We start from the raw sequence: 21930 nt of genomic DNA, 5'->3' as shown, positions 1-21930 counted from the left end.
CTCAACTTTGGAAGTACTTACAAATGAGTTATGCTCTAGGAGTTTTACTTCAAAATCAGTCTCATTTATTTTTGGCAGGAATATATAGAGCAAATCCCATTGGTTCAGCAAGTGGCAAATGGTAATTCAAGTTAATCTCTGAAGGATGATTGGAGATTTGCAAAGGGTTTTCAGTAAAATTACTTGAGGCCCTATTATGCCTGTGTTTCTTTGCTGCACACATTTCCTATCCCTCATATCCAAAATCTGACCACACACTCAAAGTTTAGGCAACATGTAACCAGTTTTCTTTGGGCCACCTTTACCCCTTTACCATCTGAGAGTTTGCAGCAGTCTTAAAATTAGTGGCTCTAATCTTTGCAATAACTACAAGGTAAGTATCACTCTATTCTACAAATAAGGGAACTAAGGCCAAGGAATATTAGATAATGCATATTCTTTTTATTTTTAAAGATTTATTTATTTATTTGAACGAGTTACACAGAGACAGAAGGAAAGGCAGAGAGAGAGAGAGAGAGAGAGAGAGAGATCTTCTATCCACTGACTCACTCCTCAATTGGCCGCAACAGCCAGAGCTGCGCCAATCCGAAGCCAGGAGCTTGCTGCAGGTTTCCCATGCAGGTGCAGGGACCCAAGCACTTGGGCCATCTTCTACTGCTTTCCTAGGCCATAGCAGAGAGCTGGATTGGAAGTGGAGCAGCTGGGACTCAAACCAGCGCCCATATGGGATGCAGAGACTGCAGGCAGTGGCTTTACCCACTACGCCACAGCGCCGGCCCCAGATAAAGCATTTTCAAAGATAGTAGAACTACCTCGTGTCACTGAGGATTCAAACCCAGGCTGCCCAACTCCAAAGCCTGAGATGTTTCTAGAGATCATGCTAGTCTGCCTTTGAACAAATGCTGCAACAAGCTGGAAAACAGCATCTCAATTTTCAAATTTTTCCTTGGATTTCAAATATTATGTTTAAACTTCTATCAAGTAAAATAAAGTTGTCACTTTCTTCATTTTGTCTGCTAATGCCACAGAATCTCTGCCAACTTTGGACAGTTATTCAGAAATTGTGGTTAATTACCTATTGTAAGTAACATAAATATGGCGTGGGCCTTGAATTACTACTATTGCTCAGACTTTCAAAACTGATTGTTATTCATCTTCTTTCTGTCCTTTCTTTCACCAGCACGATTTGTTAAGCATCTGCTCTGTGCCACACAACATCACAGATCCACCAGAAAACATAGTCGCTACCTTGGATAGCAAAGAAGAAAGGCAAACAAATCAACACATTACAACAGAGAGAGATGTTTGGCCAAGAAAGAAAGCTTGTGTAGCACTTGGAAAGAAACATGAAAGATAACTTAGGGTTCATCATGTAGTGTGGAAGAGAGAAGTAATAACCAGTGTGGAAGGAATAGCACGCACAGAGCATGGAGAGAAGGCAGCTGCCAGGCACTGCAGGAAAACAAAGTGGATCTGGAAGAGTAGATTTGAACCTTCACAAAGACCAGATTGGAGAAAGCTCTGAGGACTACATTAATTTGCTTTAACTTTGTCAAGATCATCACTGGAAATATTACATTTATTAGAGAAATAACAAACATTTTCATTTTATTAACAGAATATCACTCTGGCAGCAGGTATGGCAGGTTATCAGAGGACCCAAGATTAGGAGCTGGACATCTGTTATTGATGTAATTGATTCAGATGGGACATGATTGAGACCTAGGTACAGACCATGGTGGAGAAGGTGGAGGGACAAAACTGAGAAATACCTCTGGCATACCAGAACCCAAAAAATTATTAGATGCATAGAAAAGAGATTAATTCAATCTTAGTTTTTTCCCCTTTTATCTAAAGTCTTTATAAGAATATATTGCTACCTTTCTCCATTTCCTACTTGTTTTCTTAGTATGATAATTACCTAATTTTGTTTCAATACCTATTTTTTATTAGTACCAGCAGCTGCAGTATCTCCGTACAACCATCACTAGAGCAATCAGCAAGTGTTTATGGGGCACACAGGAGTACTAAATCATGCTTTGTCCAGTCTTGTAACAAGTTTATATCCCTCTCTGTTTTACTCTTGCAGTTTTATGAGTAATCTTTGTTTGGTTTTGTCCTGTGGGTTTAATGGTATCGTGATTTTTTAGTGTCTCTTTTCTTCTGCCCTGGCTGGCCATAGTATTTCAGTGTTTATTACTTCATTCTCATGTTTTTAATGTGCACCTGTGATTTTTTTTATTATCTTGCCAAAGTAATGTGTCATAAATAATTATTGTGCTAATTCCAAGGCATTTAAAGGGATTTAGCAGTTGAGTTATAGGCTAAGTCAATAAACAACTCAATAAAACTATAATCAGCGATCACCAACTTTCACTATGAAATCAACTAAAAACTAATTCATGTGCTAAGCCTCTGGTGCATTTATTTCTGAAACCATAACACTGCACTTTACTCAAAGAAGTAATAAAATATATATTTTCTACTTCCCTAATATGTGCAAATTTTATTCATTTTGATTGTACTGGCTACATGTCTTAAGCAGTACCTTAAATTGTCCATAGGTATAGAGTTAAAATTCACCACCTATGCCAAGGTAAGAAATGACATAGCTGGATAAAAGAAAATAATTTTATTTGCAGGTTTATAGTTAATCTCATTTTTTTCTAACAAAAATCATCTTACCCTTAAAAATATTTACAGTTGATTCTTCAAGAAATTTGAAAAAAGACTTCCCGTACTGCTCAAATATAAAGACTGACCAAAAATGACCAATATCAAAAAGGAAAAGTGGAGAATCAACAGTTAACTAAATGCCACCCTTACCTGCCATGTGACACCACCTGGTTTTGATTTCAACCCAGTCACTTAGACTATCTGTCAAGCTTTTATTGACCAATTATGTGTGCTTAGCACTGATTGTTCAGGCTCTGTAGATACAAACACTCATCATAACCATAGTAGCTTATAAAGTGGTTGAGTATTAAAAAAAAGACAAAAGCTTTTAAAATTTTATATTATACAAATTTTTATGTAAAAAAGCATTTCAGGTAATGAAAATAAAGCCTTAGAACATGAATGAAACTGACACTTTTATCTATAAGATGAGCCTAGATATATTTTGAATTCACAAAATATCCAGTAAAAGTATAGATAAATGGAAAATATAAGCAAATGTATTGTTGACAATACTTATATATTTAATAATCATAGTAACTAATAGTATAATAAGCAAGATATATTTCATACATATCCTAAAAATATATGTATAATGATAATTATCCCAACAACAGGTTTCTTTTACATTGAGATAATGCTCAAGTAATTGGGTTCCTGCACCCTTTTAGGAGACCTGGATCGAGTTCTCAGCTCACAGATCAAATACTGTTCCAGGCCTAGCTTATATGGGTTCCTTTTAACTTTTATGTCATTGTTTTTTGAGATTTTTCTTGTATATAATAAAAAAGCAGGCCGATTCTATCAGAATTTTCATGAATTTTTTAGATCACTCTAAACAATTATGACATATTATATATGTTATAAATAAAATTATTTATATTATATGTCTTATAAGACATGAAAAATGCATATTATGAAAATAATTTGCGGCCGGTGCTGCGACTCAGTTGGCTAATCCTCCGCCTGCGGCACTGGCATACCAGGTTTTAGTCCCAGTTGGGGTGCCGGTTCTGTCCCGGTTGCTCCTCTTCCAGGCCAGCTCTCTGCTGTGGCCTGGGAGGGCAGTGGAGGATGGCCCAGGTCCTTGGGTCCTGCACCCGCATGGGAGACCAGGAGAAGCACCTGGCTCCTGGCTTCAGATCGGCGCGGCGTGCCGGCCGCAAAGTGCCAGCCGTAGCGGCCATTGGGGGGTGAACCAACGGAAAAAGGAAAACCTTTCTCTCTGTCTCTCTCTCTCTCTCACTATCTAACTCTGCCTGTCAAAAAAAAAAAAAAAATTGCATCAAGGGGCCAGCGTTGTGGCACAGCAGGTTAATATCCTGGCCTGATGCGCCAGCATCTCATGTGTGTGCCGGTTCGAGACCTGGCGGCTCTACTTCTGATCCAGCTCTCTGCAATGGCCTGGGATAGCAGTGGAAGATGGCCCAAGTCCCTGGGCCCCTGAAGCTCCTGGCTTCATATTGGCTCAGCTCTGGCCATTACGGCCAATTGGGGAGTGAACCATCGGATGGAAGACCTCTCTCTCTCTCTCTCTCTCTCTCTCTGCTTCTCCTCTCTCTGTGTAACTCTTTCAAATAAATAAATAAATCTTTTTTTAAAAAAAAGAGAAAATATTATGCATCAAAATAAGTGTGTATTTTAATTCCATCTTCCATTAACTTTTTGAAGTATGCTTATACACATGTACATAAAAAAAGATAACTCTACTTTTCTGTCTTTCAGAGTTTGAATAAATACAGCTCTGACAGAAGCCCAGTCTTCTAACTCTAATACTCCTTGTTCTTAGTCAGCCCTGGCTCTATGATCTCAGCAATTTGGCACACCTTTTCACACTGCTCTGGTCCAACCTCTCTTGGGATGAGCATGGCTACTGTTCTTGTTCTTGTTTTCTTTCACAACAATTGTACTGGAGTTTGAATGGAAGCACTGGTGTTTTGATAGAATGGAGGTTAGGATAGGTAAGAGTTCATTTTTTCCACTGCAGAAGTAATAGGTCTAAAATTAAACAGAATATATTATATAGATGAGTGTAGTCAGGACCCTGTCGATGTAGCCTACTTAAAAATATATTAATATAACTATTTTGCATATGGATTCCACAGAGTTTTACAGTAGTTACTATGATCATAATCATACCACTTCTCCACATGTAACACTCTTGGCAAAGTCCCCAGGGAATACTTTATGTTGAATTTAGTTCTGCTCTCACTATAATCTTGTTACATAATAATAAGCATCTCTGTTTCTAGGAGGTAATAAAGAAAATGAAGATGAAGGTACTTGTTAAAAAACACTGTTTGTTGTTGAATCATGACTCAGAATATTTGAATGTATACAACAAAATCTATATTTTTGATGAATTTAGTATGGAATAGATACATTTTTTGTGGATTAAAAACAAAAGTATCATCTGTGTCTTCTGCTCAATTTTGATGGAATAAATCTGCTCCAAAAGATAGGTCTTTGTAATAAAAAAGTTTCAAAACAATTTATATCAGCATATATGTTCTCTACATCAGATTTCAAACTGGACAAAGATCACTCCTCTCTGCATGAAAATATCTTTGCAAATATTCATTATTTTTCAATTTTTTGTAATCATTTTAGTAAAGAGATTTAATAACATCATTATATTAAATTTATTGTGATTATTGTGCCTGGATGTAGGCATTTTTAAATCAAGAAACTCTAACATAAAATTTCTAAAAATTCAAAATTGAAAAATAACATGTAAACAAAGGGCTCTTTGTATTTTTGCTGATATTTAAAAACATGAAGAAAAGGGTCCTGTCCACCACAAATTAAAGTTTTGTCAAGGGAAATGCACATATAAATTTTAAAGAATAATACCATAAAATATTAAAATTAGTACTGTGCAATTTCAGAAATGGAGATAGAGTTAGAAGAGAACAAAGATATTTAATTGTTCAAAGCCTAAGAATAGAATAAGATTTTGAACATGGGAGAGGAGGGTAGATTTTACACAGGCAGAAGTAAGGATAATAAATTATAAACAAAAATAACATCAAAGGATTTGTAATTGATTCTGTCCATGGCATTTAAACCCACACAGTCAGGAAACCAATCTATAGCTGAAATTGAGACTTTAAATAATTGGAGCTAAGTTTGACAAAAGAATAAATCACAGTAAGATTCAATTTATATTCATGATCAGAATAACTCTATAGGTATGTATCAGTTTATAGATTAATTTATTGGAACTCAACATTGTCATGGTCACAGAGCTTATGAGTAGCAGAGCCAAATTTCAGTGAACTTTTAATTCCAAAACCAAGGTTTCTATTATTTCATGCTGTTTTATGAATAAAGTATCATTATAAAATCTTACACACCACTGTGCTAATGGAATAAAAGTGTATCTGAACTGGAAAACCCAAACTTGAATCTGAGTTATTAATTATGTTAGCCACATGACAGTGTGAAAGCCCTTTGTAAACCACACTCTTTCATAACAATAAAAAAATAAGTGACAGCTGGATGACTACATGCATGAGTGACTCACAAATAGACATAATGGGATTGACATTGTTGTGACGGTGACCAATACTAAATGCTCAGTACAATTCATTGAATTTAAACTTGAATGAAGCTTTATGCTGGCTCAGACCATTTCATATATAGATTTGAAAGGAAGTATTTACAGTTTGCAGCTAATTAATAATTGGGCCAGCTTTTTAAGTTTTTTTAAACGTCTGGTTTAATCTAGTTGACAGAAATGACAATGGAGTCACAGCATGGGCTCCACAACAGCAGATACCATATTTAATCTTTTTCCAAAATGTCCACATAGGCGAGGTGACAACACGGCTTTCAGGACAGTGTGTGAGGGGAGACATGTAGCAAACATGTGCTGATTCAAGTGAATCATGGGGGAGTAGGGAGGGGCAGGGAGAAGAGAGTAGGAGACTGAGCTTAAAAAGTAAATAAGGGCACACCGACTGAAAGATGTTAGATGGTGCAAAGTAGAGTTCAGAGTTCTTTATCTCAGTATAGACAAAACGCATCCTTTTATTTTTAAAAATAGTAACAAATCTTGAAGTTCAATAACCAAATCACTTATTAATTTTGCCTTTTTGTATGCTGAGAAGAAATTTCAAGAACTGTTGAACTGATAGTTTCAAAAATAAGTAAAAAAAAATGAAAAAAATGTGATGTCTTGCCTGAATTTTTTTATTGCTCTAACCAAGCAGTTTATCATCCAGCTTTCTCTGACACTTCAAGGACAACCTTAGCTGCACCATTTCTTTGACCTCAAAGGCGGAGAAGTAACAACTAAGCAGATTCCAAAGTTTAAAAAGTGATTCCTAATTACAACTGAAACTTAAGAACTTATTTTCAAGCTTATCTCAGAGGAACATAACATCTCTAAAACATTAATCACATAATCAGCATAAATATTCTTAGTGTCAGTACCCTCCTGCCTCCATTTGGCATACTTCCCTATCTCCTTAAGTGCATGCCCTATTAATTGAATTCTTGCTCTCAATATGTTGAAATTTCACTATCAATAAACTTTCTGACTTTTCAAACCCAACTGTAAAAGCAAAGCTATCATAAAATATAAAAGATGTTCACATCAGTTAAGATAAAGATGTGAAGTTGGAGAAAACTCCTGGAACATGGATCTTTGTTTTTCTCACTTTTTCCACCAGTCATCATCTGTGATATTCTGCCTCACTTCTTATGTTCATTTTCAAAATCCCATCTAAGAAACCAATCTAATATTTAGAGGCATGGATTTTGCTAATAAACTTGGTCTCAGTGGTTATTAGTTACAAGATAAAGCATAAAAATCAGAAAAGTAAGATAAAATTCAAGAAAAAGATCATATAAAACATCCTCTTTCTCAGGTAAGAAGAAATACATAAACTCAGAGAAGCAGAAATTACAATTAAAAATCTAACTCCATTCTTTCATTATCTATCAGAATAGAGAGTAAAAGATGCAATAATAAGCATGGATGGGAAGAATTTTCTTTTAACTATGTATGGTAGGTGAGGAGTAAGATGCAAATATGACATATGCATGCTTTAGACGTTCAAAATATTCTTGTTTGAAGCAATTATGCATATTTTCTAAATAAAAACAATTATAGATAATCAAGTAATCAAAGAATTTTGTCACGAAAACAATGGTCAATTAGTACAGAATTGTAGCCTAAAATGCCAAAAGAGCAGTCACGGAATGAAATAGCCATAAAATGCAATGTTTCTCCTGTGAAGCCAATCAGGTATTATGTTTATCCTTTCAGATAATGCATAGTCCTGGTCAAACTGAAGTAAAACAGAAAATCTCATATACTGCTAATGAAATATTAAATCTCAATAATTCTTTTGGAAAGCAGACTATTTGCATTAGAGAATTTAAAAATTATGCATAAAAAAGGGATTCAAAAATTCACATGTAAATATGAAACAAAATCAAGAAATGTATACTGAAAAATATTTTTTAAAGCGCATAACAGAAGGACAGGTTTTTCCTGAGTAGTGAAGCTAAAATTTAGCATGCTGCCTTTCTGATTTTCATTACAAGCTTTCTATAGAGGGCATGATTTTTTAATAAGGGAAAATACAATAAAATTTAGTTATAAAATTAAAAATAGCATTAGCATGAGCTTACTAACAAAGAGATGGGAAAAATGTACCTCTCCCTCTGCGCAGGGGAATTTGTGTTTATAACAAAAAACTGCTATCTAGATACAGATGGAGAGATAAACAAGTATTCATGAATAAACACACCCACACACATGAAGATGTGGAAAATAGAATTAAAAGATAGATTTATTTTAGTATAAAAATTTTGAAATCTATGCAGTTTTTCATTGATATACATTTTTATACATTGTTGGAAGACTCTACATATACATAGAATCTTTAAAAAGTTCAATGAATATATGTATTGTGAAAAAACCATGCAGGTATTTCAAAATTTTGCACCAAAATGATCCTATCTTTTAATTCCATTTTCCTCAAAGTATTTTTTTTAACTGAAGAGGCAGAGGGTGGGGTGGCAGCTCAAATTGGGAGGTAGAAACTCCCAGAGTCTGAATTTACAGGAATCTGGAGTCAGAAGCCAGAACTAAGAACCCAACCCAGGTACTCTGATGTGGGAACCAGGCAACTTAACTAATGTCTTAACTGCTAGGCCAAATACATACTCCACCAACAAACTTTTTGAAGCACCCATTTGTGTGGTATTTGTGATATGCAGATATTAGGGGGAAATGTAGGACTGTAAAGGTTACTTAAGTAAAAATTTTATTTGCCTCATGATTTTTAAGCAATTTCCACAGAATTAACCAGCCTACTGTCATCTTGTAGGCATAGTTACACACTGAATCTATTTTGGAAAACATATTCAGATCTGCCCCTAAAATCAGAGGTGATTATTTCTTAGTTACGTCAGCCATGGGAATATACATGAGCAAAGACATGAAGCTGCTTTAATGTCTACAAACACAGTAATAACAACTTGTACTGAGTGGAGGAGTTACTGTACCAGACAATACCCAGAGAATAAAATAAAATCACTATGCTGACTTTCCATTAAGATGAAGAGTTCAGCATATTCAATAAATCAAATGGTTTGTCTTTGAAAAAAACAATTGAACCTTTGTAGATTTTTCTCAAAAAAAAAAAAAAAACCATAAAAATAGATCAGCCCTTAAGGCATTTGGATCCGGCTGAAAAGCCCATGAGAGTTTTTCAGGCATGGAAAGCCAAGACACTCTGGCAAAAAAAAAAAAAAAAAAAAAAAAAAATGACCTAAATGAAAGATCTCCGTGAGTGAGATCCCAGTGGAGAGAACGGGTCATCAAAGAAGGAGGTACCTTGCTCTGAAGGGAGGAGAGAACTTCCATTCTGACTACGACCTTCCTAAATATGATCAGAGTCAGTGAACTCAAAAGGCTTCCAGAGCCTTGGCAATTCATGACAAGAGCCTAGGGTGATTACTGATGCCATAAACAAGAGTGTCAATTTGTTAAGTCAACAACAGCAGTCACTGTGCACTTACTCCTCATGTAGGATCTCTGTCCTTAATGTGAAGTACATTGTGATTTAATGCTATAACTAGTACTCAAACAGTATTTTTCACTTTGTGTTTCTATGTGGGTGCAAACTGTTGAAATCTTTACTTAATATATGCTAAACTGATCTTCTCTATATAAAGAGAATTGAAAATGAATCTTGATGTCAATGGAAGAGGAGAGGGAGAGGGAAAGGGGAGGGTTGCAGGTGGGAGGGAAGTTATGGGGGGGAAGCCATTGTATTCCATAAGCTGTACTTGGAAATTTATATTCATTAAATAAAAGTTAAAAAAATAGCTTATATAGTGCATTAATGCCCAGCAACTTTTTATTTAATTAATCATATAGTTACTAACAGAAATATGGAAAAAAGGTGTTTGAGGAAGGAAACCAGTGTTCAACATTTAATAGAGGCAACCATGCATCATGTTTGACATTTTTTCTATTTTCTAGAATAGTGTTGATTCATTGAAGTGCACATTCCATAAAAGACAGATGTTAAAAAGGGAGATCAAGAGTGTGCCAACCATATAGTGAACACAGTGGACATGGTATCTAATTAAAACAGGAGTCAATCAGCCTTAAAATTCTCCTAGAAATTGTTCTCATGAAAAATAAGTGACATGTCACTCTTTTAGGTCATGAGAGTTGATTAATCACAAGACCAGACTGGAGTCAGCCTCAGAAATTTCTTAGTTAGAGAAAATCTAGAGTTTAAAAAACAATGGAAGCTCCTCCAAGGAATTTAGTACTCCTTAATCAGATATTTATGCTTAATTTGCTATTTAATTCTTGGAGATGCATAGCCTTTGTAGAATGAACTCAGAACAGAACAGAGAGATGGGGGAAGGTTAGGCTGCAAATGCAGGCAGCAGGCAGCTTCTAGATCTCACCTTTCCAAATGGTCAGTCCACATCAAGTTGAGGAACACTGATGGGTTAGGGAGGTGGAGCTGGATGCATAGTTGTTTGTGTGGTACCTGATCTGTGAACAGACAGAGGGTTTCAGTGGACAGAATTACTGATGATGACTCCTATTTGTCTGACACTTCCTTGAACACTTTCAAAGAAAAGCCAAACCAAAACCTGCACATCGACTGATGTTGACTATGCTTGAGTAAATAAAGATATTTAGATATTATCTTCTCAGTACCATCTCATTCCTACCTCCATACTGTGAATTGCACTTTTTATTTCCTCTTACATTTCCACAGCTTAGGCCACAGGCAGTAAGTATTTGTGGCATAAATAAATGATGTTGTATAACTGGGCCTGAGGCCCATCCCTCAACAGCATTCTCCAAATGATCAAATGATAGCATTCATTCTGTGGATACAATCAAAAGTTCTGAGAAAAATACTTTAAGGTAGCTAAAAAAAAAAATCATGTCTACGTTTCTCAGTACTTCTCCAAGAACAGGTAGACGGAAGTGAAATTCTTATGAGAAATGTTTGTAGCAAAAGCTGAAAGAAATGAAATTCAGTGTTTCCTTAGATATTTTTGTTTCTTAGAGTATTATTTTTCAAAAATTAAATTAAGATCATCTTAACCAGCATGTTCATCCTAAGTAATGTGCTGTTTGTCCAGACAGACCTGTCATTTTCCAGTTGTCAACTGTGTTGAACAAATGGGTGATTTCTATTTTCAGAAGCTACTATTTGGAGGACCATAAAATGATGTATCTTCTTTGCAGCAAAAATTACACTGTGGTCAGTATCTATTTCAGATCCAGCAAGAAAAGTTTAGTGGCACCTTTCATAGAATACTACAGCTTTGAAAGAGTGGTCAGACTTGAGTGAGGAACTAAAAAACCGGTTTTTCTATTTATTTGGTGAGACCTTCAGAGTCCCCTTTGTACTCCTATACGTGAAGACCTTCCTTCCCTTTGTGAAAGAGCAATCTGCTGGGATACACTCCTGCCTTAGCTGCCCCCTAGGTTTGTGTTCCTGCTATCATGTGTCCTTGTTCAAAGACATGCTTTAACTAAGTAAATGCACTTGGTCTTGCATTATTTGTTGGCTACTGAAAGAAGTGGGATACTATATGCCAATCCAATGTCAAGAAGCAGGAAAAGAAAGAACTAAAGGAATGAGGCCCTACAAAATAATTTGTGAAAAGCATGAAGTTCTTGCCTGATGTGGTTCCTTATTGCACCATCTAAACTACTCTCCAGTGGGCCCTATTTTCCTTAAGGATATTTTCCACTGCTTTATTTAACCCATCATTGCTGTTTCTTTGTCAATCCTGACTCTACAACTTACTCTGCCCTTGAAACCTGTGGATCATTCATTTCAGTCAATTTTATTTCCTATGTATCTTTTATTTTACTCTTGCTTCTCTAGTGTTTATAACATATGAACCATATGAAATGTTCAGTCTTGTTAAATCAAAAGAATTTGAATACTTTCACTCTAGTGAGCATAGCATCAGACACTAAGAGTGAACCGTAAGGTAAACTATGGACTCTGAGTAATAAAGCTAGTGGAGTGATAATGGGAGAGTCACTCGTGTGTGTGTCCAAGTGATATGAGTGTAAAATATGAGTACCTTCTCTTCAATTCTGTGTTGAACTTCTATAAAAAATAATTTCTATTTAAAAATGGTTGTATTTGGAAATTATAAAAGATTTAACCAAGCAAAGCCTTCCAACTATTCTTTATGAATTGAGATCTTCTTTTAATATATGCTTCATATTTTTTCTAAGGAAAATCTAGGTGAATCACAAATATCTTTGAAAGTTTCCTATTGCTACAGAAAAAGTTTCAAAGTACTTAACACAACCCACTGAGTGATTCCTAGTTATATCTCCAGATATACCCTCCTGTGTCTAATCTTCATGCATACTTTGCTACAATCCCTACCTCCTTGCTCATTCAGAGACCTATCAATGTTCTTTTACACTTACTTATTTTGGAGCTGTTCCCTCTTTCTTGAATGCTTCTCTGCACTTCTATTTTCTTGAAAAGATATTATTACTTCTATTCTGTTACCACAGACTGTTATACATTATTCAAGGCATGAGAGAGGTCTTCAAAGGTTTATAGAAAATGCATATTATCAAAAAAACTGCATAAATTTTGAAACAGTTTTGCAAGAAAATAAACATTTTATTTCCATTTTCCCAAGAAATCTTTGAAGTACTCTCATATTTATTGTATCATACTGTACTTATTAGTCTATGTCAGTTTCTCACACTCTGGTTCATAGCTGGAATCCAATAAGTGTTGAATATTCTGTACTTTGGAAATTTATATTCATTAAATAAAAGTTAAAAAAAAATAAAAAAAGAAAAAAAAACAAATTGACACTCATGTTTAAAAAAAATGACTCCTCTCACTGGCTAACATCATGTGTCTAAATTTTAAACACTCAAGAAAATCTCTAGGTATAAACCCCTTTCTCAGGTATTATGGTAGACTAGTATTTTAAGTTTCTCTCAGCTGTATAAATGTGGAGTCACTATATGTCCCATATATCCCTTGAGACTATTCATGATTAAGATTCCTCAATCTGTATATCACTCTTCACTAGACAGAGATACTCAGTGAACGATTCTGAATAAACTAATAATAATTAAGGTCTCTCTTAGGTTTAGTACTCCCCCAGACTCTGCAACTAGAATTAGTATATAAACTACTTGTTAAGAATTTGTTCTCAGGAGCATTCAGTAAACAAGGGGGAAAGGAGGATGAAGAAGATGCCAAGAAGGGTTGAACTTTCAAGTGATTCCAACCTCAACCTGACATTTAGAGCAATTTTGGAGCATAAATAATACTTCAAAATCTGTCCCGCCTTGAGACTAGGAAACTGGGCTTTTTGACTCCTACATCCATCAGGAATTACTGCATTTAGGAAGAAATAAAACTAAGTCCTGCCACCTCAGCCCCGTGGTAGGCCTGTGAAGGCCAAGGTGTGGGCAGTCAGTTGAAACAAAAGGTTAGGATTGGGCACACAGAGCCGGCCTATGGGATCTGTAAGACTATAGGAAGCAGCCCACTGTGGGATGTGTTATTTAGCAAGCTCAGTTTAGCTGGTGGTGGAGGAGGCTGCTCATGTGCGTGGATTGGGGAACCTGGGAAAGGATCCCTACTGAAAATAATCTCTCTCACACCCTGTTTATTCTTGGAATTCCCTTAGCTGCAGACAAAGATTTTAATCCATGTGGAGAAGGACTTTTTAAAAAGGGAGGAAAGGTAGAAAAGTTTATTTGAAACCTACTGTGTATCAGATAATGCTAAGCACTTTTAAATTTAATTCCATTTAACATTTAACTCCTTTAATACCCTGACTTCCATCCACATCAAAGCATGGGTCTTTTCTGAGAGTGTAGGATGCGCAGATACTAATGGACATCTCTTAAGACACCTTAGCCCTTGCTGATATGAGGATTTTCATTTATGCTGCCCAAGGTCTTGCTGCCCAAAATAACTCTTCTCCCTCTTGTTTCAGCCAAGCTTGTGGCTGGCTGTGTTCTTCCCAAATTACTAAATATCTGTGATATCCAGTTCACCAGCAAAGCTAGTCCTCTCTCTGGATATGATAGCCCAAGGGTTACAGTGAAAGCTGTTGTGCTAGGCTATATTACAGACATATTTATAGGCTATTTACAGATATTTTAAAGAGAATTCTATTAAGATAGTGTGACTGCCTTTGTGTGGATGTGTGTGCATGGGAGAGGGCTGGCCCTTCAATTTGAATTTGGCTGTTGGACCTAATTATTTTCCTGGGGTAATTTGTGGTGAAAGAATTGACACGTGGGCAGTCGCTCCACAGACACCTGAACACAGCCAGTTGTTTGGTCTGGATCATGGCCTGTTTGTGGGCCCTGTGGCTGCCTGTGGTTTGGTTGAGGATGCCTGATGCCTGGGCTGGCACAGCCACGCTGCCTCTTTAGGTTAAACACTGTGTTGTCTGGCTGCAGGACTCCTTCCAGAATGACCCTCCTACACCGCAGGACTGCAGCTACTTTTCACAGAGTCATGAGCAAGCTTCTGCTCTTCTAGTCTACCATTTGATCTTGAATGATTGAAGCTTATGGCAGTCTGTGTCTTTGCTCTGAGTTTTTCAATGCCAAATTCATAACATATGATAAAGGCTAGCTTGATTTCTGAGGACTATGGCGTACACTGCTTGAGGATAGCCTGCTAGCACCTCTAATTACCTGTGTCCTGGTTACGGATCATCCTGCCTTCACAGCCTTCCTTTGCATTCACTGTCACACATGCATATGCATCTCTTATCTGGGAAGCAAAATACACACAAATATTTTGTGCTTGACTGTTGGCCTCCAGCCCTTTCTGCAAGTGCGGAAGGGAGTGATTCTTCACCTCCCTTTACCCCGACTTCTCGATGTGATACGCCATTTGCTCCTACCTCCCCTTCCTTAAATTCTAGCAAAATTAGGAAATACTTTCCCTCTATCAGGCACTGTTCCAAATATATTAAAAACATGAACCCATTTAATTTCTTGCAATTAATTCTACTATCATCTCCACCTTACATGTGAGGACACTGAGGCATAGTAGGTCAAGTAACCTGCCTAGTAGCACCCACAGGTTAAGTGGCAGAATTTGGATTCAGACAGACAGTCTGGTCCCAGAACACAGGGGCTGAGCACATTCTACTGCCTCAGTTGCTCCAACCCCTTACAAGTGGATTTCATCCCTATGCTAATAAAACTAGTCTTTTAGAAACTTTTGGTAGTTCCTATCATCACTATTATTATATTACTTGGGCTAGATAGATCTTTACTGCATAATAAGCTCTAATACTTAGAAATTTGTCCCTCTTGTTTTATATAAGTATAATGAAACTTCACTAATTTGAAGTGAACAAATCATTCTGATGAGGGCTGATAAATTTTATACTTTATGATATATAAAAATGGTTAGCAGATCAAATGAAAGAGTAATACATATTGGGTAATAGAGACAAAATTTGATTTACTCAAGGGAAAAAATATAATAATTTTAGAATGAGATGAAAATAGAGATTTCCAGTATCAAGTGTATTTTTCCTTGTCTAGATAATGACATGAACAATGTACTTTTTGATTTCTGCCTTGATTTGTGCAATGTTTGGAAAATAATTGAAATCATAAGAAAATTATATAAAATGGCATACAATCACATTCCAGAGTATAGCATGGTGATATTTGCTATCATCTACTTTGTTGGAATTTTGGAGCATATCCTGAGAGCTGATGAGTTCTGCTTAGGCACGAGGCCAGCTGCCATCAAGAGGGTGTTGATCCCTGTGGGAGTAAACAAAACTGCCCATTTTAGCGCTATGAGGAGCTTTGGAGACCATGTAATCCAATGCTCTCATTTACAGATGAAGATGCGAGGTCAAATCGTTTTCATAGATACAAAGCTAGTTTACAGCAGCACAGTTCTGTCTAGAATCCAACTTCCTTATTTCTGTTCTATCACTAGGCTCACTGATAGATGTGCAGATTTGATCCACTTATAAATGCCTCAGATCATAAGTTATTCAGAAAATGATTGTTTCATGGAAAAAAAAAAGATGTGGATGACCAACTAGAGTGAAAAATTTAAGCATGTGACCTCATCAATCATGCTACTCAATGAGCCCCACATGGGCAGAGATTTTGTGTGTGTGTGTGTGTGTGTTGATGCATCTCGGTAACTAGACTACAGCCTGCCACAATGCAGCTTAATATGATGTGGTGTTTGAACATTTTCCAATATTTTTATGTACAGTATTATTCCCATATCATTGGTGAGAAAAATTAAAGCACAGAAAATCAAATGACTTGCTCAAATCTAGACATAGGGACCAGTGCTTGGCTCAGAGGTTAAGTTGTCACTTAGGAAGCCTGCATCCCATATTGGAGTCCCTGGTTTGACTCCTAGCTACTCTGCCTTTGATTCTGCTTTCCGCAAATGCACATCCTGGGAGGCAGTGGGTGATGACTCAAGTGCTGTGTCCATGTGACCAACATGGGAGACCCAGATTGAGTTCCTCACTCTTGGCTAAGGGAGAGAGAGAGAGAGAGACCTTCCATCCACTGATTTATTTCTTCAGTGCCACAATAGCTAACAGGACTGGGCCAGGCTGAAGAAAGGAGTCTGAAACTCAATCCAGTATCCCACAAGAGTGGCAGGAATCAAAATATCTGAGCCAGGACCGGCGCCGTGGCTCATTTGGTTAATCCTCCACCTGTGGCGCCAGCATCCAATATGGGTGCCAGTTCTGTCCCGGTTGCTCCTCTTCCAGTCCAGCTCTCTGCTGTGGCCCAGGAGGGCAGTGGAGAATGGCCCAGGTCCTTGGGCCCCTGCACCCGCATGGAGACCAGGAGGAAGCACCTGGCTCCTGGCTTCAGATGGGTGCGTGTGGGCCGTTGTGGCCATTTGGGGAGTGAACCAATGGAAGGAAGACCTTTCTCTCTGTCTCTCTCTCACTGTCTAAAACTCTACCTGTCAAATAAAAAAATAAAATGCTCTTCAAAAAAAAAAATCTGAGCCATCACCTGCTGCCTCTCAGCATATGCACTAGCAGGAAACTGATTCAGAAGTATAAAAACTGGGATTCAGACCAAGCACTCCTACATGGGATGCAGGCACCACAAGAGGGATCTCAGCTGCATCAGATACAGCAGTTCCTTTCAAATCTTTCACAATTCTGGCCCACATTATACAAATGAAAAGCGAGTTTCCAATACTCTGAAAGTCTGACCAGTCTTTTGTGGGGTGTATGAAAAGGCAGGGACTTTGGAGCGTATATAATTCTCTGTAAGGAAGACCATAACAGCTTCTTCCATTGCCTGTGATAAATTCTTTTGATAACATGCTTCTGAAGAACCAGTTACTTACTTTTCCATTAGGATGCAAGTTGTTTTGTTGCTTCTTCAACTGGCTGTTTTTCATTAGTAGGGCATGCATACTATGATATATTTCATGTCCACATCTCTCTTATAATCCCTATTTTCAACTTGTGAGCCAATCCAAGTGATTCTTGTTTTGTCCTGTTTTATGTGCCTGAGAAATTATTTCTTTCCTAACATTGTGAATCTTTCATTGTTCCTCCTTTATTATCCACCTACTCATCCACAACTCATCTTCTTTTAAAAAATGATCTTTTCCTGGGGCCGGCACTGTGGTGCAGTGGGTTAAAGCTTCTAGCTTTGGCCTGGTCCAGCTCTGCCCATTGCAGCCATTTGAGGATGGAAAATTGATCTCTCTCTCTCTCTCTCTCTCTAACTCTGCCTTTCAAGTAAATAAATAAATCTTTAGAGAAATACCCATAAGTTACATATTATATACAGATTCTATACATCCCAAGCATACCTAACAAGACAAAGTATGCAAAGTCAAGCCATAGGTCAGCCACCTACCTGTGACCTTGTCAGTCAAGGAACAATGAGCTTACAAGGCAGGCATTTCCTGACTTGAGAATATAAATTTGGAAATTTTGAAAAAATGAGGGCAATAGCATCAGAACCAGAGCCACAAGGGAGCAGAATATGAAGTTAAGTACTTATGCTGATAGTAGAAAGAAAGAAAGAAAGAAAGAAAGAAAGAAAGAAAGAAAGAAAGAAAGAAAGAAAGAAAGAAAGAAAGAAAGAAAGGAAGAAAGAAAGAAAGAAAGGAAGGAAGGAAGGAAGGAAGGACATTGGTAATAAGAATAAAATTAAACAGGTAGAAAATGGCCAGGCATTGGCATGAAATTCCTTTTATTCCACTCATTTATTCTCAGGATCCCAATTGATCCTCTAACTCAAGCCTACATATTCCTGACTATAACAGTTGATTGCAATTAACCTCATGTTTGAGCTAATCTAAGAGGTGGTCTATTCTTATATCCTAAAGAATCAAAACAGCTAAACACTGCAGGCATCTTAGATGGTAAACAATGAATATCGAAGTGGGTTCAGGGCCTATGAAGAGGACTGTGCAAGGGAGGGATTTTGCAGCACGCATTCCATTAGCTTCGTTGTACCAGCCCAAGAGGAATTTTTACTCCCTGACATTATCTACAGGTTACATTTACAATAGTTTTTATAATCACACAAAACTGCCAGATGAATTATCTCAGCCTTACACTTCCTGCTTTCCTCCCAGGAGCTTGGGAGGCATTTCTGATATCTGACAGGTCTACATTTGAGTGGGAAACTCCACCAACTTACCCCTGTTCCTGGTCATTCAGTGTCTAGCACAAGGGACCTGATACTCTGAGCTAAGTCGTTCTTCACACAGCTGTTTTTAAAGAAACCCTGGTCATCACACATACATCCACTCATACACAAACATGCCCAGAGATAGACTTCTATTCATAAAGACAAAAATCTATGTCATGCACACAGGCTCCTATTTACCTCTCAACTTCATTCCTCACTGTCCTCCCTCTATCAGTAAAGAAATATAGTGTCCATTTGTGCATGTCTATGAAAGGGAACGGTTAATAAACATTCAAAATATTTATCTTTGGCTCTGGTCTTTTCACTCTGGTTTTTATTTCCCCTCTCCCCATTAACCCCTGCCTCAGGTGAAACCCACAGTAAGATTCTTCTGAAGAGATGGACTTGTTAGCATGATTGAATCACAAGTAAAATATTACATGGCAACACATAAATATGTAATATACACATTCTTATTTGTCAATTAAAATAAATAATTAAAAGCATGAATATAATGAAAATAAATAGATAAGAAGTTTCATGAGAGTGGATCCTTGGGAAATGAGGAGAGGGGCTCACAGACAGGCTGGGGACAAAGCACCGTGAGAGAACATCCACCCACTAAACCAGTCTGAAAGAGGCCGAAGGGACTTGGGGAACAATCAGCAGTCTTGAGTGACTCCTCCTGTGACAGCTACAACTGAAAGGATTCTCTGGAATCCCCAGAGGATTCAGGAGGGACTGACTCTCATAAAATCACCCAGAATGTGCCTGAGTTTGTTTATATTATCTTAAAGGAAAAGAACGCTCTACCGCCAGAACTGGGGATATTTGAAAACAATCAGGGTCACTTAATAAATATTATTTTCACTTGATTATAATTTCCATGGAGGCAGTGTTCATATCTTTCTTGCTTCTGCTCTATGCCCATATATCACAGTGCCTAGAACAGTGAACTCACTAATTATCTGGTAAATGAATTAATGATCTTTTCAACAGGACTCTAGCTCTTTGAAATCAGACTGAGTTATAAATATTCTATAACTCCAAAGAACCAAGTGTGATGCCTGACACAGACTGACAGAAGCTACCATTGCTGGCTGATTTAGAATGTATTTATACACAGAAGGGAGTTGTTGGTTTTTATTTTCTTTAAATTTGGTGATAAACATGCACATCTGGCCAAATTCACATTTTACCTTGTTTCTTACGTGTTCCCAGTTCTGTAAAGGTCAAGTATGTATGGGGCCGGTGCCGTAGCATAGCAGGTAAAGCCACCGCCTCCAGTGCCAGCATCCCATATGGGCACCAGTTCGAGTCCCAGCTGCTCCACTTCTTTTTTTTTTTTTTTTTTTTTTTTTATTTTTGACAGGCAGAGTGGACAGTGAGAGAGAGAGACAGAGAGAGAAAGGTCTTCCTTTGCCGTTGGTTCACCCTCCAATGGCCGCAGCTGCAGCCGGCACACCGTGCTGATCCGATGGCAGGAGCCAGGATCCAAGTGCTTTTCCTGGTCTCCCATGGGGTGCAGGGCCCAAGCACCTGGGCCATCCTCCACTGCACTCCCTGGTCATAGCAGAGAGCTGGCCTGGAAGAGGGGCAACCGGGACAGAATCCAGCGCCCCGACCGGGACTAGAACCCGGTGTGCCGGCGCCGCAAGGTGGAGGATTAGCCTATTGAGCCACGGTGCCGGCCCAGCTGCTCCACTTCTAATCCAGCTCTCTGTCATTGTCTGGGAAAGCAATAGAAGATGGCCCATGTCCCTGGGCCCCTACACCTGCTTGGGAGACCTGAAAGAAGCTCCTGGCTCCTGGCTTCAGATCAGCCCAGCTCCGGCCATTGTGGCCAACTGAGGAGTGAACCAGCAGATGGAAGACCTCTCTCTCTCTCTGTTTCTCTCTTTCTCTCTCTGTTTCTCTCTTTCTCTCTCTCTCTCTCTCTCTCTCCCTCTCCCTCTGCCTCTCCTCCTCTCTCTGTGTAACTCTGACTTTCAAATAAATAAATCTTTTTTTTAAAAAAAGGTCAATTATGCAAAAGGAAGAACATTTAACTGGTATCCACAATTGTCTGGAGATAACCCTTTCTTGTGCCATCTTTGCCCTTCTCTGATTCACTGACATTGGTGAGTTTGTTCTGTCACTGGAGCTTCCTGGCTCTTGGAACCAGGAGGAAGCAGCCAGATCCCTGGAAGTAGACTGTACCCTGAGGCTGTTATTGAAAGATGCCAGGATCCATGGATTTACTATGACAGAGAATCTGAATCTACCAGAGTATACAGTCACTGCATTGGGTTCTAGAAGTTTTCAGTATTAGATAGATGGTGTGGCTTGACTATTGTGGCTATCTTCTATATTGCTAATAGTTTTCAATAACATGATTAAAATAACAAAATTATTTTAATGCTTCAAAATTGCTCTACTAATAAAACAATAAGGGCAACCTAGAAACTCCATCCTAAATTCAATCAAAAAAGAGTTGTATTTATTTCTTTGTATTTTTTCAAAGACAGTTAAGAATGAAATTGCACAATTTAGAAACATTGGAAGGATATTTTGATGACACAACAAAAATATCCTTCAAATCATGGTATATTTTCTTGGATTGGTAACCATATTTTTTATCCCCTTTCTACCATCATGGAAAACCCCTGATCATTTTAGCCCAAGTGAATGTCAACTTGAGCAGGAGAAAGCCTTTGCATGAAGGGCCCTGTATAGACAAAAGCACTTCTACAGAGCAGACTCTTAGCTAAGCAGTTAGGACACCCCAGTCCCCTATCTGAGTCCCTGGTTCAATTTTTGGCTCCAGCTTCTAATTCCTGCTTCCGACCAATGCAGACCTGGAAGGCAGCAGTGATGGGTGAAGTTTTTGGATTCCTGCCACTTAAGTGGGAGACCTGGATTGCATTTGGGGTAAACCAAGGAATAGGAGTCTCTCTCTCTCTCTCTCTCTCAAATAAGCAAATAATATTTTTCAAAATTTTTAGTGTTAGCAAAAGGGACAGTATAAGAGAAGAAGGGCAGATGATGTCCTTATTTATCTATAAAAAGTGCCTCATGGCCAGCAT

The 21930-nt window shown here is 37.8% G+C and overlaps 1 protein-coding gene across 6 annotated transcripts in view; it reads right to left on the bottom strand.

The window, feature by feature from the left end:
- Positions 1–21930, bottom strand: part of PTGER3 (prostaglandin E receptor 3) — a 190013-nt gene that overhangs the window by 95146 nt on the left and 72937 nt on the right. For 3 of the 6 annotated variants that reach the window (XM_070076666.1, XM_008263984.4, XM_051856034.2), the window contains exon 3: positions 10621–10711. In XM_070076666.1, coding sequence (XP_069932767.1) covers positions 10643–10711 — 69 coding nt within the window. In that variant the 3' untranslated portion in view covers positions 10621–10642. 6 annotated transcript variants of the gene reach the window in all.

The sequence above is a fragment of the Oryctolagus cuniculus genome, chromosome 7 (genome assembly GCF_964237555.1).
Source record: "Oryctolagus cuniculus chromosome 7, mOryCun1.1, whole genome shotgun sequence".
Classification (NCBI taxonomy): Eukaryota; Metazoa; Chordata; class Mammalia; order Lagomorpha; family Leporidae; genus Oryctolagus; species Oryctolagus cuniculus.
Note: the sequence above shows the minus strand (reverse complement) of the source record. Positions and strands in the feature narration are given on the sequence as shown.